The sequence below is a fragment of the Nothobranchius furzeri genome, chromosome 6 (assembly GCF_043380555.1).
Source record: "Nothobranchius furzeri strain GRZ-AD chromosome 6, NfurGRZ-RIMD1, whole genome shotgun sequence".
Lineage (NCBI taxonomy): Eukaryota > Metazoa > Chordata > Actinopteri > Cyprinodontiformes > Nothobranchiidae > Nothobranchius > Nothobranchius furzeri.
In genome coordinates this window covers 52,076,365-52,097,618 of record NC_091746.1, presented here as the reverse complement: position 1 = coordinate 52,097,618, position 21,254 = coordinate 52,076,365, and the positions used below count along the sequence as shown (strand labels likewise).

The 21,254-nt window shown below is 44.0% G+C and overlaps 3 protein-coding genes across 3 annotated transcripts; 2 read left to right on the top strand and 1 right to left on the bottom strand.

Moving 5' to 3' along the window:
- Positions 1 to 5,794: 5,794 nt before the first annotated feature.
- selplg (selectin P ligand) lies at positions 5,795 to 9,343 on the top strand. Its single transcript, XM_015941611.3, has 2 exons — positions 5,795 to 6,499; positions 6,859 to 9,343. The coding sequence occupies exon 2, from the start codon at positions 6,867 to 6,869 to the stop codon at positions 8,247 to 8,249; it is 1,383 nt and encodes a 460-aa protein (XP_015797097.3). The 5' UTR covers positions 5,795 to 6,499; positions 6,859 to 6,866; the 3' UTR covers positions 8,250 to 9,343.
- A 522-nt stretch (positions 9,344 to 9,865) lies between these two features.
- Positions 9,866 to 18,929, top strand: tmem119b (transmembrane protein 119b). Its single transcript, XM_015941590.3, has 2 exons — positions 9,866 to 10,299; positions 16,417 to 18,929. Exon 2 carries the CDS (start codon positions 16,433 to 16,435, stop codon positions 17,243 to 17,245), a length of 813 nt encoding a protein of 270 aa, XP_015797076.3. The 5' UTR covers positions 9,866 to 10,299; positions 16,417 to 16,432; the 3' UTR covers positions 17,246 to 18,929.
- On the bottom strand, positions 18,731 to 21,151 carry iscub (iron-sulfur cluster assembly enzyme b). The gene is made up of 5 exons (XM_015941585.3): positions 20,995 to 21,151; positions 19,878 to 19,991; positions 19,539 to 19,649; positions 19,364 to 19,442; positions 18,731 to 19,285 (listed from the first exon to the last, which is right to left on the bottom strand). The coding sequence occupies exons 1-5, from the start codon at positions 21,094 to 21,096 to the stop codon at positions 19,194 to 19,196; spliced, it is 498 nt and encodes a 165-aa protein (XP_015797071.3). The 5' UTR covers positions 21,097 to 21,151; the 3' UTR covers positions 18,731 to 19,193.
- Between the last annotated feature and the right edge of the window lie 103 nt (positions 21,152 to 21,254).

Genomic DNA, 21,254 nt, shown 5'->3' with positions numbered 1-21,254 from the left:
TCAACATCAAACAAGAAGTCGGCCATTTTGGTTTGAAGTGATGATTTTGACCCCGTTTTGGCCGTTTCTAGGGTTCGCTTCTGATTGATTTACTCAATAATTTTTCGCACGATCGTCTCGAACGTTGAGGGAAATTGCTAAGAAGGGATGGGCGATCAAATAGAAAAAATAAAACTGACTTTTCGTATATGCTGAGGGGGCGTGGCCAGGCCTCGAAGTTCGACTACTTGCCAAAAATATATAAATGGCAATAACTTCATACTCGAATAGAGTAGAGTTACAAAAATTTCTGTGGTCATTCGACATCCAGCCTCCTGGTCGGTTGATGAATCACACAAGCTCCACCCCTTCAGGAACAAAAAGGTCAAGTTTTACTGTGATGGGTCCCAAATTGCCCCATTTCACTTAATCACCACAAATTTGTAGCTGATAACTCAAGACAAGTGGGTGTTTCTTGGCATCACTTTATGGGAGTTTTCAAAAGAGGGCGGGGCTGTGGCGGCACGGCGAGGTCAGGCGTACCGCCGTGGCCATATGTTTGCCTCCTATTTCGTCATTTCTAAAGATAGCGTCACGAAACTTCTGGTGAGTGATCCTAGTCCCCCCCCCCCCCCCCAAAAAAAAAAACATCCGGTGGACTTGGCCTATTTTCTTAAATAGCGTCCCCTAGGACCATTAAAACTGTCAACCCAAAGCCATGTTTTGACTGAGGATTACGAAATTTGGTACACTAATGTAGTGTCTCAGGACCTACAAAAAGTCTCTTGGAGCCAAGTGCAAAGCCGCACAGGAGGTCGGCCATTTTGGTCCAAGTACTCAATTTAGTGGTTTTCGCACACATAGTTTGGAGAGTGATGCCCCATCGCCCTTTTCACCAATCGCCTTCACACTTCTGCTATATACTCTTAAGACATAAGGGGAAAAATTCAACTGTCAGATTTTTCAAAAGTTGAAAGGTGTGGGCGTGGCTAAGCCTCAAACTTTGACCTTTCGCCATTACATTACTTGATGTAATAACTCCCATGTGATCAGATCATATCAAACTTCGTCTGTGTGATCACTGACCACATCACAAGACAGTAACAATGTGGACAGCTGACATCACCTAAGCCCCCAATCCCCCTCCCCTGACAACAGACATTGTTTTATGGTGAAATGCCCATATTTGTCTCCTCTAATCTAGTCAACATGACACTGAGGTCATGCACTGTCTTCATGATGCTGTAATGACCATTCAGTTCTGATAGCTTTCCAGAAACGGAGGGGCTTTGATGCCATGGCAAATTCTGGTGTGACGCCGTGACCTTACACTTGACTGTAACTTCCGCAAACAGCCTCTGATCTGCACAAGACTGAACATGGCAAGCAACAATCATGCCCTGTAGCCAATTAGGCACAAACGGTTGGTGAACGTTGTATAATATCACCACAGCGCCCCCTACATACCTTTAAAACTGTAATAACTCCTACAGACGAGGTCACAACTGCACCAAACTTGCTATATGTCATCACACAAAGCCTCCCAACACAATCCTGTGGTCATTGGTTGATATCGCTTTAGCTCCGCCCCCTGACAGGGCCCTGAATAACACATGCATGATTCAATTCACACCAAACTGCACACAAATGTCAACCTACAAACTTCTTCATGGAATATTTCCTAAATTTGTGACAGTGCCCCCTAGATACAATAAAACCTTTGTAACTTCTGCAAAAAAGCTCCAAACTATATTGAACATGGTGGGAGTCATCACACAACTGCAATCAACACATGTACGTGCTCACTATTCAAATCACTTTAACTCCGCCCACTTACAGCCTTTTGGCTCTAGATGACCCATGCAACGTTTGATTGATGCCAAATTAGCAGAAAACCATCTTTGATGACCAAAGATGACCTCTATGGGATTTAGTTATAAATGGTCACAGCGCCCCCTAGATGGGTTCAAACTATATCAACTTCTAAAGACAAGGTCAGAATGGCTTTATACTTGGCTTGTGTCATCCCGTGACTGCACCAAACACATTGATGTGGTTGTTGGTTCAAATCCCTTTAGCTCCGCCCCCTTTCAGCTCTTTGGCACTAGAAAGCACATGCAACATCTGATTGATGCCAAACTACCACAAAACCATCTTTGACTCCCTAAAAGGACCTCAATGGGATTTTTATGTAATTGGTCACAGCGCCCCTTAGATAAGATTAAGAGTTAATTACTTCCTAATACAAGGTCACAATGGCATTAAACTTGGCTTGTGTCATCACGTGACTGCACCAAACACATTGATGTGGTTGTTGGTTCAAACCCCTGTAACTCCACCCCCTTTCGGCTCTCTGGCTCTAGATAACACACAAAACGTCTGATTGACGGCAAAATAAAAAAGAGAAAACCATCGTTGTCAACCAAAGCTGACCTCAATGGGATTTTTCTGTAGTTGGTCACAGTGCCCCCTGGATAACTTTAACCTTAAATGACTTCAAAAAAACGTGGTCAGAATAGCGTTAAACTTGGTCTGTCTCATCACACCACCAGTGTGGTAAAGATAGAGTATCCCCTAGTGGTTATATGTGTAATTTAATGGTGGGCTCAGAGAAGATGCTGAGTCAGGGTGAGGTGCAGATGAGGAGACCGTTCGCGGTTTCTGGTGTCAGGGTGGTCGATGTTTATGCTCAGCGGATGTGCCCGGGTGCACCAGACTGCCGGCCAGGCCGGAGCGGCGCAGAGCTGCGAGGGCCGAACGACGCTGCTTGCAGCTTTAATATTTATTTGTATCTTGTCACCAAAAGTTTTTTTTAACATTTTTAAAGAATTTGAATTTTATGATGAAGAAACAAGCATCTATTTCAGCTTAATTCTACAGTTTTTTTATGCAAAGACGAAAAAGTAGACATGGACATATGCAAAGTTTACCTTTGTAACGTCACGAAACGGCCTGATTTTGTGACCCACAGGTCAAGTCCACAGCCAGGTCATTTTGCCCTGGCTACGACTCCAACCTACAATACTTTCCCTCACAGGAGACTGAAAGCCTGCAGCCTAACAGAGATAATAAAATCATAACAATAACATTCTCTCCAACCAAGGTCCCTCTACAGAGGAACTCATTAAATAAACTCCTAAATTCACAGAAGATCAGAAGAAAAGAAGATTTTATCATTAAAGATAATCATTAAATAAATGTTTGTTTATTGCTACTTATAATAATTATAAAACAATGAAATGTTTCATTAATCTGTGCTTAATGATATATGTTTAGCATGTTTACTTGACGAGGTCATCACCATTTGCACTCACACAAGGACAAAGTAAAGTTAAGTTAAACACATGACACATGGTTAACCTTTTGCCCAGTTCAGAGCCTCTGAATCAAAGAGGGTGTGTCTTGGTAATATTCCCCAAACTTGTCAACTTTCGGTTGGCTGCCTATTCATAACATCAATATATTAAAACTAGATTACTCTGATTTTTTGCTTCAGTTCGGGCAGTTCAAACAGTTCGAGAGTTCTAGAGGAATAGCTTCAGACCGGCCATCTGAGCAAAACCTCTTTAACCAGCAAAGATTTTGGCTCATCGTCAAAACCTTTAAACCTTTTTTGCACCTGTGAAGCTGATAACAAAATAGTTTCCTGCAGAAAAAGCTGGTTTGTTCAACTCCTTAAGAGTTATTCCTGAGACGCAAACTAGCTCCAACTGTCGTTACCTGGAAGATGACCATAGGACTGACCTGGTCGTACTGGAGTTAGTCTACGGACTTCGGTACCGGGGTCTCAAAGCACTGATGGAAGGACACCATCAGTTTTGGTCACAGACAGGACTGAAGTTATTGTTTTTTGAAATAAGGATAGGATGGAGGTTGTTGCTCAACTTGGTTCTAGAGGAATAAAGACAAAGACTCAGGTTAGAAATCTTGAATGGTCATATTAAGGCTCAAACTAGAACAGTGTTTATCATCTTCATTGAATGACTCAGAGGTCTCATGTCCAGACGAGACCTAGTGAAAATCATTCATGTGTTCACCTCCAACAGGCTGGACCATTGCAATGGTCTTTTGGCTGGTATTACCAAAACAGCTGTAACACAACTGCAGCTTATTCAGAACGCTGCTGCTAGAGTCTTAACAAGAACCAAGAGAACGGAGCACATCACTCCTGTTCTTAAATCTCTACACTGGCTACCAGTAAACTACAGAATCTATTTCAAAGTGGTACTGCTAGTTGATAAATCACTCAATGGCATGGGTCTAAAATACTTGTCAGATCTCATTTCTGTATATACACACAATAAGGCCCTGAGATCCTCAGGAAACAATCAGTAGAACCTCAGGTCAGAACCAAACAGGGTGAAGATGCTTTTAGCTACTATGCTGCACACAGATGGAATCAGCTCCCCCAGGACCTCAGATCTGCCCCAACTCTGGTGTTGTTTAAATCAAGCAATATTAAGAATTAAATTAGACACACACACACACACACACACACCTCTGGCCCTTTGTCCTCCAAGTCACCTCAAATCAACTTTATTTTTTCTGATAAACTATAAATATGTATCTAATCGTGCTGCAGACACATGTAGTCAATAGTTTAGCACTTTAGTGCATTTTAGTTAAAATTTTAATTTTCTGCCTAAAACTGTCAGTGTTGTGCCGTTGTCAAGTAAAAACTTTGTATTGCATTTGAATTTAAATCTGCCATCGCTGTTGGCTAAGAGGTACCCTAGAACGTTAGTTGGTACCATATGATGTCATTGTGAGCCTGTGTGTGTGTGTGTGTATTTGTTAGCGGCTCCGCCCTCTCGGTCTGCTAGGCCACAGCATTTGTTGCATTTCTCAAATAGGAAGTGGGAGTGGAGTAAGACTCTGGTAGGGGGTGACTTGCTCTTTAAGGACAGTTAACAGTTAACAATACAGAGAAAGTAAATAGTCTGATTTCATTGTTGTTTTTCAAATTAGATTTTTCATATCAGCCGTTTTTTGCTGCATGTTGATCTTACATTTAGATGACTGTTTCATTTATTTATTTATTTTGTTTGTTTGTTTTTACTGTTCTCCTGCATCTGAAAAGCACATTGAATTGTTTCTGTGTGTGAAATGTGCTACTTGTCTTGTTGTCCAGGCTGCTCAGTCTTCCTCCTGAAGGAAGGAACATGAATAGTTCACGGGCTGGTTGGTGGGGGTTGTACTTTTTATTCCACGTACAAATATCCTGCAGAGAAGGAAGGCTGCTGCTGTCTGTTACAGAAGATGTCAGGATGGAGTCATGTCCAGCTTATACCAGAAACAAAACCAGCCTTTGCATAATCATAAAGAAAAGATGCATGTAGTGATTTCAATCATTCTCACTGAATACTTTTTAAATATCCACATTTTAACCAGAGGTTTATTTGTCTACAAAAGTATAAATAAAGTTAATCCAACAGATAATTAAAATTAAAAAACAAATTATCCAGCCCACATCTTTAGGGTTCTGGAAGCCTTGAGCTGAACTCTGGACCAAGTTTAGATCTGGGTACTGAAGGCTGGAGACCCCTCAACCTGCTGTAATTTTAACACTTAAACACATCAAAGCTTGGTTAGGGGTATAAAAGCGGGTCAATCACAATGCAAGCAAAGAAGATACTTTAATCACAGCTCTACTAAATGAATAAAAAATCCAAACACAATCTAGGTGACAAACTGTAGTTCTGGGTCTGTGTGTCTGCATAGTGATGCTAACAACAAATACTAACCATGTTTATTAGTTCAGCGTCAGCGTGACTCACCAGCACAGGAAGTGACAGTTGTGGTTTCCACACATTGACAACTGCGTGTTTCCACTGACTTTAGCGTGTTATGACTCCTGCTGTTGTCACCACCTTTTAAAATCTAGCTCTTGTACTACATCACGGTGGATCTGCTGACCACATGTTTGATGTATGACTGTGTCCACTCATGTGACTGATTCTTGGCTGCTGTGGTTAAATCTCAGAGCCCTGAAATCTCACATTTATTTAACCCACATCATGGTTCACTTTAAATCCTAGGCAGAAATGTGATCAAGTGTCAACATGTGAGTCAGTCCTGATCATTTAACAGAACTGAGTACTTCCTGATACTAAATAAAGTGGTAATCAGAACATGTAGAGATCACTCTGCATGAACGAATCTGAGCGCTCGTCTGCTTCACACCTGCCAGGTAAAAAAAATACTTCTTTTGTCAAATACTTGAGCTTCAAATTTGAGCAGATGTTTGACCTCTTTATGTATTCAGTTGCTGTTTCTGGCTGATCTACGATAATGATTCAAAAGGAAGTGTCTCTCTGTTTGTGAGTTATCTGGAAATGTGATGTTACGTCAAGTTTTCTTCCTAAGTGTGAACATTTCCTGTTTCTACTGCTGAGCAGAGCAACAGTCTCAGCAGGACAGTCTCTCGAGGATGTTCCACCAGAGCGGCTGAAATTAGTTAAACTAACTTTTTTTTGTTGTTTAAATCTCAAACACATTGCTCTGCTTTACTGACAGCAAGGTAAGAGGATGGTAGGGGTGTCAAAATACTTTTTTAAACAAAATTTAACTTGAATAGCTTCATGTGATATATTCAAACATTGTAGCAACATATTTCCTATTTTTACTGTCTTCTTAGTCTTGTAGAAACTTTAGGCACATTGTAACAACAATGAGGGACTGAAAACGTGTCGAACATCTGGAGAAGCTCTGTATTTTTTCTGATAAGCAAGGTCTGTGGTGTTGACATATGATTGTTTCATCAAGATGTCACTTGTGGAAACATGACAGTTTCCCCCCTATGTCTTCATTATTCATCTGTCACAGTTTTCAGCCACTTGTTGTACATCTAAATAAAGATAAATATGTCTGTTATTCCAGGTCTTTTTATGCCAAAGATGCTCCCCAGCATAAAGATGTATGCGCTGCTGCTGTGGGGGGGGTGTTTTGTGTTTGCTGTGGAGTCAATGACAACTTCCACACCACAAAACAGAACCACGAACATCACCGTTGAAGCAAACTATGCAGCCAAGCAGCCAACCACTGCAGAAGTGTTGCATCCTGCAGCCTGGAGTTCAATGCACAGGCATGAAGATGTTTCTCCTACAGTGGCAAAGGCAGTGTCACAAACGGATGCAACCGAAGGAGTTATCAGCGACAAAAGCGGCAACAGCAAAGATGCCGTGACCACTGCCACAGCAGATGCTAATATCTCCAAAGTTCCTGCCTCTACAGAAGAGCTGAAAACAGATTCAGACGCTCCTGCTGTAACTACAGCAAAAGGTGTAGAAACGTTTTCCACACCTACGACCAAAACTACACCTGAAGCACAACCTGCACCTGTAGAGGCTACAGCAAGAGTCACTAGGGTGACCACGACTGAAGTACAACCTTCCCCTTCAGTGACCACCACGGATGAATCACAATCTCCCCTCCATCTGACGGGCACATTCAGCCACACGTTACATCAGCCCCATCTGTCATCAGCCTCAGTTTTTATATATAAAAACACACCTGAAAACACTCCTGCAACCACTGTTGCAACAGTTGCTGTTTCTTCACAACAACCTCTATTCACTACTGGAATTATATCAGTGAAACCTTCCACCACCTCCTCAAATGTAACCACTCAGAATGTGGCTACCTTCACCCAGGACATCCACAATTCCACATCTTCAAGTCCCACCCCTGAGAAGGCCACTACCACCCTCTCGACTGCATCTCAGTCAGCTTCAACCACAAGTACCCTCGCATCCAAATCTGAGACAGCATGGCCAACCTCATCCACAGCTGAGCCTCTCAGCTCCACCACTCTCAACTCTACCAGTCCCGTGGGAGCCTTAATCCCAAGAAAACCCAAGAGATTACCAATCTCAACAACCAAACCAACTCCAGCGGCTACAGCTATTCCCTGTGAAGCATGCAGGATTTCCCCAAACACTGAGATTCAGACCTGCTCCACTCGTGGTGTGGCAAAGCAGTGCCTCATCGTCATTGCCGTCTTGGCTGGGCTGGCTACTATCTTCATGCTTTCTACTATTGTCCTTTGTGTCAAGCTGTCTGCAAGGAAACCCAAAGCAAAGAAGCAGCAGGGAACTGAGATGATGTGCATCTCTTCTCTGCTACCTGAAAAAACTCCCACCTATACAAGACATCGCAATCCGATCTCCAACGGAGTCCTGGTGCTCCCCGGATACGGGGACAGCGATGAAGAAGCAGGAGATAATGTAACTCTTAGCAGCTTCCTACCAGAGAGTGACTGCTATGTTTAGACAGATTTGAAGCCATTCTTTAGGCGTGATACTGAACTGATCTGTGTCCTGTCGGTGATAGAAACTGCTGGTGGTGTAGCTTCAGTGCACATCAGCGGGATGAGTTACAGAAACCACAAACACACACTGCTTCATGTCCAGGCGACAATAACATCTGGCTTTTGATGAGAAGGAAGTTGATTTTGGATAAAAGTTGATACATTTTGCATAATTTGATCCCAGTTGAGAATGTGAACCAGGATGCACGGAGTGATCAAAGCTGATGTCTTCTTCCTTTTGAACATCCGAACTGGAGCTTTCATGGTTTTCATTTGCATCAAGAGAAGACAGACTCGTTTTGTCGAGGAATTTCTGTTTCTCACAGAGAATTTTCAGCCTCTTAAAGGCTGATGGTTTTAACAGTACGGATGCTGAATTTGTTCAACCTTTCTGGATTTTATTCCTCAAGAATTCCTGTTTATAGTAATTGTAAAAATGGAAAAGGAAAACAAAGTTTGGAAAGTGATGGTTATGTAAGAATTAAGATGATCTATTCAGACCACATTAACTGGTGTAAATAAGTATTTTTGCTCATACGTGAACAGTAAAATTGCATTTTTTTAAACGTCTTACCTAATTTACACCGTTTGAGCTCAGAACATTTAAAACACAAAACAAGTGCATGATTTGTTTGTTGTGTGTTGAGCAGAAAATATTGTAACAAACAGTAAATGTGTTAAATGTAGATAATGGGGGGAAAGCATGTTTCAGGTAAAAGAAAACAACACACACGTTTCAGGATCACGGTGGGGTTTGGTCATTTGCAGAACTTATTGCACTTAAGTAAAATAAAAAGAAAATTCCCTGTATTTATTTTGCAATAATACAATTCTCATTAGAATGTGTTTTGCATGCTGTGTTAATACCACAAAGTAAGAAAACTACCAAAGTTCTGCATCCTTATTGCCTTCAATTGAACTTTTCACAGAGAAAATTCATAATTTCTTTGTAAATTTACTGAAAATAACAATCAGATGATGTTGTTTAAGTTTGCTAACACTGTCTAATAGGTGTCTGAGCGTTTAACAGCCACAATAAATATAGATTGTCTCGTAGCCTGGTTCCTTTTTTTATGAAACGCTTCAAAGCAGCCCTCTCTCCTACGCTGAGCTGGATCCCACAGTCACTTCCTTTCCTGTGCAATGAAAACTCTTCTGTGTACTAGACTCATGAGGCTCTTTTTTATGTTTGGTCACGCAGAGCTGAAGCAGAGCGGTAATTATCAACAGAGCTGGGACAAACGTAAACCTTCCAGATGCTGGACGTCATCTCGTGCTCATCTTGACCAAATAAAGATATAATTTAGTCGCAGAACTCGCACATCGTCGACTTGCCCCCAAAGAAAAATGCATTCACTCATGCAGGCGCCTAGCCTGTATTTTTAACATGTGCTGCGGATTGAATCAGTTGCCTCTGGATAAATAACACCTCATTGTTTATAAAAGTCTGCGGCCTTCTCCATCCCCCCTTGCTGGGAGTGTTAAGGGTGTTTTGTCTCCACAGGAAACGTTAACCTCTTCCTGCATTTACAGGTCACTCATACAAGCTGCTCTTTGACTCTTTTTTTTCAACCCCCAGGTGGTTTGTTTGTCACGAGTGTGACATGAATAGAAGATTATCACCAGGACCAGAGGGAAAGTTTAGGAGCTGGCTTTTTTTTATTGTTTATTTATGATTGCACATTTAAAGAGAGTGGACAGGAGGTCCCTGGCCCCACAGCACAATATGAAGTTCTGCCTAACAAGATCAATCTGTATGCAGGCCAGAGAGCCCCAGACTCACTCAGGGAAACGTAAGGGGGGGGATAACAGCCAGCCGAGAGGCAGAAGGAGGGCTCCTGGTTGCACTATGCAAACGTCCTCACTGAAACCTGAAACTGCAGAGGTGGAGTGGTTCCCCAAATCGCTGCGTGCAGTCTGTGCTCTGCTCCCTTTGAGTTTGCCTCTTTCTGGTTTCACTCACCCTCTATCAGCGGAGATTTCAGCAAAAAGAACTCCTTCTGCACTGGACGGTGAGTTAAATGTGTATTTTTGATTTTTTTTTTTTTTTGTCATGCAGATGCAAAAGTTTAAGATTAGGGGAAATGACAGCATTGTGATGTCTCAGACACCTAAAACACTGGTTACATGATTCTTTGTCATCTTTTATATATATATATATATATATATATATATATATATATATATATCCATATATATATATATATATATATATATATATATATATATATATATATATATATATCCAAATTGTGTTCATGTAGATTGTTTTCTTTGTGTTCATGTCTGTGTGTGTTTGCACAGGCCTCTGTGGCCATGCACATATCTTCCCCGGTGATTCACGCTGAAAGAAAATAAAAAATCCCTGCTTTTTTCCAGTGGGGAGCTGGGTTTCATGTGGTGGCCAGCTTGCAGACAGATGCAGCAGAATGTGGATGAAAGTGCAGGAGCTGCTGCCAGTTAAAACAGTCTGAGCAGAGAGAGAAGCGTGGCCCGAGTCAATACATTCAGTTGAGTTTAAAGGGTTAGTTCATCCATTTTAAAAACCAGACCTGATCATCTACTAAGTACAAGTTTTTTTTTTATTCTCGCATCACATTCATAGAATAAAAAGAAGAAAAGTGAAGTATTAGCACCTATTTTATTCCATACTCAGCTCTAGTGCAATGTTTATGGGATTGTGCTGAATAAATGAGTATTTGCAAAGATTGATGACTGATGACATTTTTACTGAGGAAATAATCGAGCCGACCTCTGCTCTTCGACACGTTTATTCCATATTTACTCTTGTTACATTCAGAAATGGCTCAGTGGACATGCAAACTAATCTGCTGGATCATTTGTCAGATAAGCCAAAAGTATATTTTTCAAAGAAACTGGGGGAAAGTGTAACCTGGCAAGCCGTCCTATATAGAAAAATATTATTTTGCTTCAGCAAACTGATGGCCTACATTCATAGGCCAGGGAAATTTCATATTTCAAGTGAAAACTAGGAGAATTTAAAATGAGATCAGGTGAGATGGGTTCTCAATATGAGAAGAGAGGAGAGAAAAAAATCAGAGTAGCATGAAGTAGCAATGATTTTTTTTTTTACAATTTCAATGCATTTACTGCAGTCCCTGAGCTTGAATCTGCCCCTGAAAGGATATAGAGTTGGGTAACACTTTACAATAAGGGTCCCTTTACTAACGTTATTTAGTGCATTATTAGGTATTAATAAACTAATAAAGCGTTAATAACTGCTTAAATATATGATATAATGCATTTCTACACAAACCCCCACGGCCCTTTGTCCTCACCTTAAGGACACTTAATATTTAACAAAAGCGGTAACATTTAAGGCATACTTTGCAACTTTTTTATATTTTTAAATCATTTTCTTGAGCCAGTATGAGCTAAAATGACGTTTACAGGGTTAATGAAAGTCTCCATCGTTCCCTGTGGTCAGAATATTCCACTTGCAACTTCAGACTGGCGGGCCGCTCTGTCTAGACATCCAGCACGTTTCCTGCATGTTTTAGATCATGGTCGCAGCTGATTTATTTGATTTAGTGATTAATCATTCCTGTACACACTAAGGAAAGCTGAGGAAACGCTTCAGGTGTTAGAATAAGGTGTTAAAAAGACAAACTTACAGCAAGGATATTTCCTTTTGGTTATACAAATGGACACTAGGGGGTGCTAAAAGCAAACCAAAACTGCCTAGGGACCCATATTATCTAGATTTGTTGTTTTGTACAGAGTATTTAGACAATTTGTGTCATGTGTTGGAGCTTTATAAATAACGTGAACTGAAGCTGTCATCCTTCGGTGCTTGCAGCATGATGTTCCATATCTGCTGTGAGTCTGTTGAGGTGAATGTGGTCTCATCGGCAGCATCAGGGTCTACAATCATAGAATACTGAGAAAAGGGATAAAAATGACAGACAGGTCATCAGTCCATCACAGGGACACGCAGAGACAGACAAGTATAGTTAGACCTATTCACACCTGGGGAGCTTTTTCATATTTTAGCTACAATTTCTTCTTAAAGGTACAAAATAGTAAACAGCCTGTCTTTTATATAGCACCTTCTGCAGTCCTGGAACCCCCCAAGGCACTTTACAACGCAATCATTCCTTCACCCATTCACACCTGGTGGTAATGAGCTACAATGTGGCCACAGCTGCCCTGGGGCGCACTGACAGAGGCGAGTGCTGCTGAGCACTGGAACCACAGTTACAACAATATTACTACCAAGTGAGGCGGATTGAATGCCGCAAAATTCACTCATCGCCATGCCGGCATGGCGTGTTTATAAGGCACACCGTTGAGGTAATATTGCACTGATTTGCCGGCATGGTGTGTCTTGTAAAAAGGGCTTATATTTGGGTGAAGATGGCTAGAGGCTAACATGGATCTAACAATGCTAATAGTGAATTGGAAACTACTCAGCACTAAAAATATCTCAAGCTACTTTTTAAATTGCCAACAACTCAATCTTACAGTGAAATGTACTTACTGTACTTATCAACTTACTGTGTACGGCTCATCTTCGCTCATAATCTAGAATTTTCTGGTGCTGCGTCGTAATCACGAACAGGAGGGTAAAAGAGTCACTGGTTTGTTTTGAAACATAGCCTGCAGTATTCAAACCAACCACTGGATGTCCGTCTTACTTCGTTCTTACATAATGCACCTAAATATCTAAGACCCCTTCCTCCCAAACATCCACCAACTCAGCCTCATTCCTTAACCAAAAGGTGACTATTGTTTCACTTTTATCTCATGAGAATAATTCATTATCATTGGTTTTTTGTCCCAAAGAAGGTGACTTTTCATCATCACAAGAACCACTTTGAAAATCTGACTGCTTGGCAATAGAATCATCATAAGAGAAATAGTTAGTTATTTACTCAAAATTACTCAATAAATACTATATTATGAAAAATAATTTACTCTTCCTGGACTGCCACCTTACCGTGGTGGAGGGGTTTGAGTGCCTCAATGATCCTAGGAGCTAAGTTGTCTGAGGCTTTCTGCCTCTGGTAAGGTCACCCATGGCAAACAGGTCCTAGGTGAGGGATCAGCCAAAGAACAGCCCGAAGAACTCTTATGATGAATTATATAAATGGAAACCGTGTTCCCTCGCCCGGACGTGGGTCACCGGGGCCCCCCTCTGGAGCCAGGCCTGGAGGTGGGGCACGTTGGCGAGCGCCTGGTGGCCGGGCTTTCATCCATGGAGCCCGGCCGGACACAGCCCGAAGAGGAAATGTGGGTCCCCCTTCCCATGGGCTCACCACTCGTGGGAGGGGCCAAAGGGGTCGGGTGCAGTGTGTGACGGGTGGTAGTCGAGGGCGGGGACCTTGGCGGTCTGATCCTCTGCTACAGAAGCTAGCTCTTGGCACATGGAATGTCACCTCTCTGGTAGGGAAGGAGCCTGAGTTGGTGTGTGAGGTTGAAAGGTTCCGATTAGATATAGTCGGACTCACCTCAACGCATGGCTCTGGAACCAGTTTCCTTGAGACCTGGAGAGGTGTGGTTGGGAGGAATGGCCCCCCTTATCTGAATTCGAGTGGTATTTTGTTATTGGACTTCTGTGTCAGTCATGGATTGTCCAAAATGAACACCATGTTCAGACATAAAGGTGTCCATATGTGCTCTTGGCACCAGGACACCTTAGGCCGCAGCTCAATGATCGACTTTTTTGTTGTTTCATCTGACCTGTGGCCGCATGTCTTGGACACTCGGGTGAAGAGAGGGGCGGAGCTGTCAACTGACCACTACCTGGTGGTGAGTTGGCTCAGATGGTGGGGGAGGATGCCGGTCAGACCAGGCAGGCCCAAACGTATCGCGAGGATCTGCTGGGAACGTCTGGCAGAGTCTCCTGTCAGAAGGAGCTTCAATTCCCACCTCAGACAGAACTTCCAAAATGTTCCGGGGGAGGCGGGGGACATTGAGTCTGAATGGACCCTGTTCCGTGCCTCCATTGTTGAGGCGGCCGACCGCAGCTGTGGTCGCAGGATTGTTGGTGCTGGTCGTGGTGGCAACCCCCGAACCCACTGGTGGACACCGGCGGTTAGGGATGCTGTTGAGCTGAAGAAAGAGTCCTATCAGGTCTTGTTGGCCTGTGGGACTCCAGAGGCAGCTGACGGGTACCGGCAGTCCTAGCAGAACGCGGCTCGGGTGGTCGCCAAGGCAAAAACCCGGGCATGGGAGGCGTTCGGTGAGACTATGGAGCAAGACTTCCATACGGCTTCAAGGAGATTCTGGTCCACCATCCGGCGCCTCGGGGGGGAAAGCAGTGCACTACCAACACTATCTATAGTGGGACGGTGTGCTGCTGACCTCTACTCAGGACATTATGGATCGTGGGAAGAATACTTCGAAGACCTCCTCAATCCCACCAACACGTCTTCCAGTGAGGAAGCAAGAGTCTGGCGACTTTGGTTTGGCCTCTCAAATCTCTGGTGCTGAGGTCACTGAGGTGGTTAAGAAGCTCCTCTGTGGCAAGGCTCCAGGGGTGGATGAGATCCACCTGGAGTTCCTTAAGGCTCTGGATGTTGTGGGGCTGTGTTGGCTGACGCGGCTCTGCAATATCGTGTGGACATCGGGGGCAGTCCCACTGGACTGGCAGACCGGGGTGGTGGTCCCTTTATTTAAAAAGGGGGACCGCAGGGTATGTTCCAACTACAGGGGATCACACTCCTGAGCCTTCCTGGTAAGGTCTATTCAGGGGTTCTGGAAAGGAGGGTCCATCGGATTGTTGAACCTCAGATTCAGGAGGAGCAATGTGGTTTTCGTCCTGGCCGTGGAACACTGGACCAGCTCTATACCCTTAGGGGGATTCTGGAGGGTGCGTGGGAATTTGCCCAACCAATCTACATGTGTTTTGTGGATTTGGAGAAGGCGTTTGACCGCGTCCCCGGGTGGCCCAGTGGGGGGGGGGGGGGGGGGTACGCCGGGAGTATGGGGTACCAGGCCCTCTGATACGGGCTGTTAGGTTCCTGTATGACCAGTGTCAGAGCTTATAATCCGCATTGCCGACAGTAAGCCGGACTCGTTCCCAGTGAGAGTTGGACTCTGCCAAGTCACCGACTCTGTTCATAACTTTTATGGACAGGATTTCTAGGTGCAGCCAAGGTGTGGAGCACATCAGTTTTGGTGGCCTGAGGATCAGGTCTCTGCTTTTTGCAGATGATGTGGTCCTGTTGGCTTCATCAGATCGTGATCTTCAGCTTTCGCTGGAATGGTTTGCAGCCGAGTGTGAAGCAGCTGGGATGAGAATCAGCTCCTCTAAATCTGAGACCATGGTCTTGATTCGGAAAAGGGTAGAATGCCTTCTCCGGGTCAGGGATAAGGTCCTGCCCCAAGTGGAGGAGTTTAAGTATCTCAGGGTCTTGTTCATGAGCGATGGAAAACTGGAGTGTGAGATCGATAGGCGGATTGGTGCTGCATCTGCAGTGATGCGGGCGTTGTACCGGTCTGTCGTGGTGAAGAGAGAGCTGAGTCAGAAGGCAAAGCTCTCGATTTACCAGTCGATCTACGTTCCTACCCTCACCTATGGTCATGAGCTTTGGGTAGTGACTGAAAGAACGAGATCGCGGATAGAAGCGGCCGAAATGAGTTTTCTCTGAAGAGTGGCTGGGCTCTCCCTTAGAGATAGGGTGAGAAGCTCTGTCATTCAGGAGGGGCTCGGAGTAGACCCGCTGCTCCTCCACATCGAGAGGAGCCAGTTGAGGTGGCTCGAGCATCTTGTCAGGATGCCTCCTGGACGCCTCCCTGGTGAGGTTTTCTGGGCACGTCCAACCGGGAGGAGACCTAAAGGTAGACCCAGGACACGGTGGAGGGACTATGTCTACCTGGCCAGGGAACACCTTGGGATTCCCCCGGATGAGCTGGCCCAAGGGGCTGGGGTGAGAGAAGTCTGGGCCTCTCCTTAGGCTACTGCCCCTGCGACCCGACTCCAGATAAGCGGATGAAAATGGATGGATGGATGGTTGGATACTCAATAATTAACTTCAATTTACCGAGTAATCACCAGCTCAGGGACAGCTGCTGCTTTACATTCCTCTGAACATCCGATACTCTTTAAAGTGCTGACAGTTTCTCCATATAGAATTAAGTTTTAGTGTTTTCTGTTTTTACAGATCCTGAGAGGAAAAGATGCATCCAAGAGCCCTTCATCACATTGGCCTGTATGTGGCGTTTTACTTTAGCAGATGCCTGGCCACATCTCTACCTCTCTACATTTCCCTGGAGGGAAGTACAGATGAGGAAGAAATCAGTTACATAAACGCCTCTGTCTCAACAAGAATCATTCCCACTGAGTATCAGACCACACCAGTCCACCCAGCACAAGAACCAGACTTCCCCAAACAGATGATGGACATCCTGAAGGAGAATATGCTCCTCATCCTTGTTGCAAACTCTCTCATCTTCCTCGCCTTTCTTATTATCTGTGGAGCAGTTTGCATGAGTCGCAGGCATAAAGTTAATTCCTACTACCCTTCTTCATTTCCCTCTAAAATGTACGTGGACCATAGGGACAAAACCGGTGGTGCTAAACCCTTTAATGAAGTGCAAGAAAGAGCATCTCCAAAGCAGGACCATGAGCCAGTGAACTCTCACAAGCAGCTCCAGGGTGAGATCATGCGGGCAGCAAGCAGCCTGCGCACACCAAATAAAAATATGAATGCAGCTGAGAGAAGTGAGCCGTTTCAGAAAGAGGAAGACCACAGTTCTGAGGATGGCTGTACACCAGATCACAGATTTCTGGATCAGCAGCAGCTGCCAACTCTCCCTGAGGAGCAGCAGCAGCTTCCTGAGGCACCAGGAAGCTCAGAGATGGAGCAGCCTTATAAGGTGGAGGATTCGAAAGAGGCTTCGGGTGGCAGGAGTCTCCGGCCGTCTTCTCTGCACATTCACAATGACACTGCAACGCTTCAGCTGATCGCCGGAGAGAAAACGGCCTTCTGAACGCTGACAAATGCTGATGTCATCACACAAGAACAGAATCACTGTGTTTTGATTTGTAACAAATGGGACTGACTCTTTCAGCAGACTCCATATCAGGAACTTTGATAAGCATTTTATATTTTGCCCACTTAGTTTATCATGACGTTTGAACTTATGGAATTTGATTTATACCATCTATCAAATATTTGTTAATGCTAACCAGTTGTTTTTCCTCAAAGCAAAAAAGAGAACACTGATTATTGTGAGTATACATACAACACATGGATAAGAGGTACATAAGTGAGAAATATTATTTAATAACTTGTAAGATGTTCTTAGGGTCACATTATTTAAATCAGTTTCCTTGTCCGGGAATCGGACCGCCAAGGCTCCCGCCTCGGTCTGCCACCCGATCCACACTGCACCAGACCCTTCATGTTCCTCCTGCGGGTGGTGGGTCCACAGTTGGATGAGCCCATGTATCCGGTTCGGGCTGGGCCAGGCCGGGCCCCATGGGCGAAAGCCCGGCCACCAGGCGCTCGCTCACGGGCCCCAACCCCAGGCCTGGCTCCAGGGCGGGACCCTGGTAAACCTCTGGGCTGGGTACTCCGACTCTTTGAATTTACCTCCATGAAAAATCCTCTGAACCGTTCTGTCTCACCCTTCATGGGAGACCCTACCAGGGGCACAAAGTGCCCCAGACAACATAGCTCCTAGGATCATTAGGGCACTCAAACTCCTTCACCATGATAAGGTGACGGTTCAAGGAAAAGGGTGGCTTGCCAACTCCGGGTCGGGGGGGAGGTCCTACCTCAAGTGGAGGAGTTGTTCACGAGTGAGGGTAGGAGGGATCGGGAGATCGACAGGCGGATTGGTTCAGCGTCTGCAGTGATGCGGATGCTGAGCCGATCTGTCGTGGTGAAGAGGGAGCTGAGCCAGAAAGCCAGGCTCTCGATTTACCGGTCGATCTACGTCCCAATCCTCACCTATGGTCATGAGCTTTGGGTAATGACCGAAAGAACGAGATCGCAGATACAAGCGGTCAAAATGAGTTTCCTCCGTAGAGTGGCCGGGCTCAGCCTTAGAGATAGGGTGAGGAGCTCGGACATTCGGGAGGGACTCGGGAGTAGAACCGCTGCTCCTCCGGATCGAAATGAGTCAGTTGAGGTGGTTTAGGCATCTGGTCAGGATGCCTTCCTGGGGAGGTGTTTCGGGCATGTCCTGCCTGCAGGAGGCCCCCGGGTCGACCCAGGACATGTTGGAGAGGTTACATCTCCAATCTGGTCCAGGAACGCTTTGGGGTCCTGCCGGAGGAGCTGGTGGAGGTGGCTGGGGAGAGGACGGTTTGGAGCTCCCTAGTTGGGATGCTGGCCCCGCGACCCGGGTAAGCGGAGGAAGACGACGACGATTATTTAAATCACTACAGTAGCTTACACAATTAAAAAAAAAAAGAGTCAAATCTATATTTTCTAAATAATTCAGTAATAAAAAAAATTGACTTAAAAATAAATTTACAATATTTTTATTGCAGGTTTTCAATGAAGCATTTGTAAATATTATAATTTACAACCAAACTCATTGGACCACTTGTTGATTTTTGGTTTACAATCCTTTAACAGGCAGTGCTTTGGTGGTGCCAACAGGTCACAACTTTCAGCAAAGATCAAAACCTGCATCGAACCTTTCAAAATAAAATGAATAAAATCCACAAAGAAAATATGATTTCACAGAATAAGGCTCATCTTTGTATTAGCTTTGTGTAAATTGTGCGTTTACGTGACAGGCTAAATACAGTATACAGACTCTGAATATCACACACTACTACAGAAAGCATAGTGTGGCGCTGTTACAGGGTTGACCACAATGTACTAGTCAAAATTACTGCTGGAAAGTATAATGGATGCAGTACTACATCTTGCCCTAGTAACAGAAAGCAGATGGCATTCAGCTCAAAGTGGGATTGCGTAGTTTAATTGCCGACTCTGCCTGCCTTCTTCTGGCTGTCGTGTTGCTTCAGGCGATAATCTGCAAGGGCCGCCTTGATGGCATCTTCTGCAAGCACTGATGCAGCAACAGACATATGTTAATTATATATTAGGTAACCTGAATATGAACCAAACCAGTGACGTTTAATCTTACTGGAGCAGTGCAGTTTGACAGGTGGAAGACTGAGCTCCTTTGCAATGTCGGTGTTCTTTATATTCAGAGCTTCATCCAACTGAAATAAGAAGCAGATATGGTCAGAAATTACAAGTTAAGACATTAGTAGAGACAATTCTACCAAAATAAAACATGAAGAATCATGTTAACTCACAGTTTTGCCTTTCACCCACTCAGTGGCCAAAGAGCTAGAGGCGATGGCAGAACCACAGCCAAAGGTTTTAAATTTTGCATCCACAATCTTCCCCTGGTCATCAACTTCGATCTGCCCAAAGTTCAAACTTTTATTTTAGGTGTAAAAAGTAGCAAGACCTTAATCCATGAGAAGATGAAGACTGAATTATTCAAAATTACATTTTCTCTTAAACAAGTAGAGTAAAATAACCGCCACTCTTTCATATGAAGTTAAATAAAAACAATGCAATGTGTCCGTACTTATACGTGTAAGGATTACCTCCTAATAACTGTTTAAAACTCAGAGTAATAAACGCACCTGGAGCTTCATCACATCTCCACAGGCAGGAGCCCCCACCAAACCAGTTCCAACATTCTTGGAGTTTTTATCCATTGAGCCCACATTTCTTGGGTTCTCATAGTGATCCACCACCTTCATGGAACAGAAATCAGAAAAAGCTGCATCAGAGAGGGGAAAATGCATTGTTTATCCATACCAGAGACAGAAATATGTGCAAAAACCATGGCACCTCAAGTTGCATGTCTGAAAGTCCTTAAATCACTGTTATGCAAATACAAATGTCCTTCCTTTCACAAGAGACCCTAAATTACACAGACTTGTACTGGATCCCATTGTCCACTGAACAATAAAGTTGCCCTGGCCTCTTCTGCTGAGCCTTCTCAAGCCTTACGTCATCATGCGGGCTACAGTTTTATAATTCATCAGCTTTCTTTTCCCCTAACTGCTTTAAAAATAGTTATCAATATTTAATTAATTCTTCTTTGTACACTTTTGTGTTTTCTTTGATTAACTACAGTGTTTCATTCTCTTCTAACCTGTTTTAGCGCTTTTTAATATTTTGTAGTTATAGAAACTTTAGGGACATGCATTACAACCAAACCCAAGGCTAAAAGTGTTAATATGTGCAATATGGATAAGGGAAACGTTAGCTTTACAACGAGGCTGCAAGTATTACAGAATAGTTGACTGTTTTTGGCACACTGGCCTCCACCACAAAGCCCATTAATCGAATCTAATTAAGTATTAAATCTGTGGACAGCTGAAAGGGAGATTAGTGGCGTTATTTTGGTCTTCAATTTATAAAACAGCTGCTGTAAAACAAGTAAATGTGCTAAATATTTAGCTTACTTACTCCTATCAGCTTGTGGGTATCCCCCCTCCTCCTCCTGACAGCCTCGATGTAACTAAATACATCTGTGAAACAAGCTCTCCTGTTAGCCCTATGCGGTGCTTTCGCTATTTTAAGCTAGTTTTGTCAGCAAAATAATATATTCGCACAACATCATGCACTCAAATTGACTTCTTATTTAAGAACTAATAACGAGAAATTTTTGTAAACAATGACCGAACAGCAGGCCTTTTAAGACATGCGTTACGGTTCTGTGGCGTAGTTTAAGCGGACGGAACATCTTACCTTCTGGTGATAGCAGCTCTTAAAGACAAGCTCTGGAGCTGAGAGCCTTCTCGAGAGTAAAGCCAGAGGACTGAGACACTTCTTCGCCACTGCGCCCGCCATGTTGTTGACCTAATGGCGCAGTTTGTAAACTGGCCCCCTGAGTTGACGTAACGTCAGGGGGAGGAGCTCATACTAATCGCGACTGCGCATGTGCGGTTGAGGTAAACAACTGGCCCGACACCGCCCCTTTCTGCGTGCTGCAGCCAGGTCCTTCTCAA

Coding starts and splice junctions, on each gene's coding strand:
- selplg (XM_015941611.3), top strand. CDS start 6,867: ATGCCAAAGATGCTCCCCAGCATAAAGATGTATGCGCTGCTGCTGTGG.
- tmem119b (XM_015941590.3), top strand. CDS start 16,433: ATGCATCCAAGAGCCCTTCATCACATTGGCCTGTATGTGGCGTTTTAC.
- iscub (XM_015941585.3), bottom strand. CDS start 21,096: ATGGCGGGCGCAGTGGCGAAGAAGTGTCTCAGTCCTCTGGCTTTACTC. Junction 19,650..19,877: donor GAGATGTGATGAAGCTCCAG/GTGCGTTTATTA, acceptor AACTTTGGGCAG/ATCGAAGTTGATGACCAGGG. Junction 19,443..19,538: donor AGTGGGTGAAAGGCAAAACT/GTGAGTTAACAT, acceptor TTCTTATTTCAG/TTGGATGAAGCTCTGAATAT.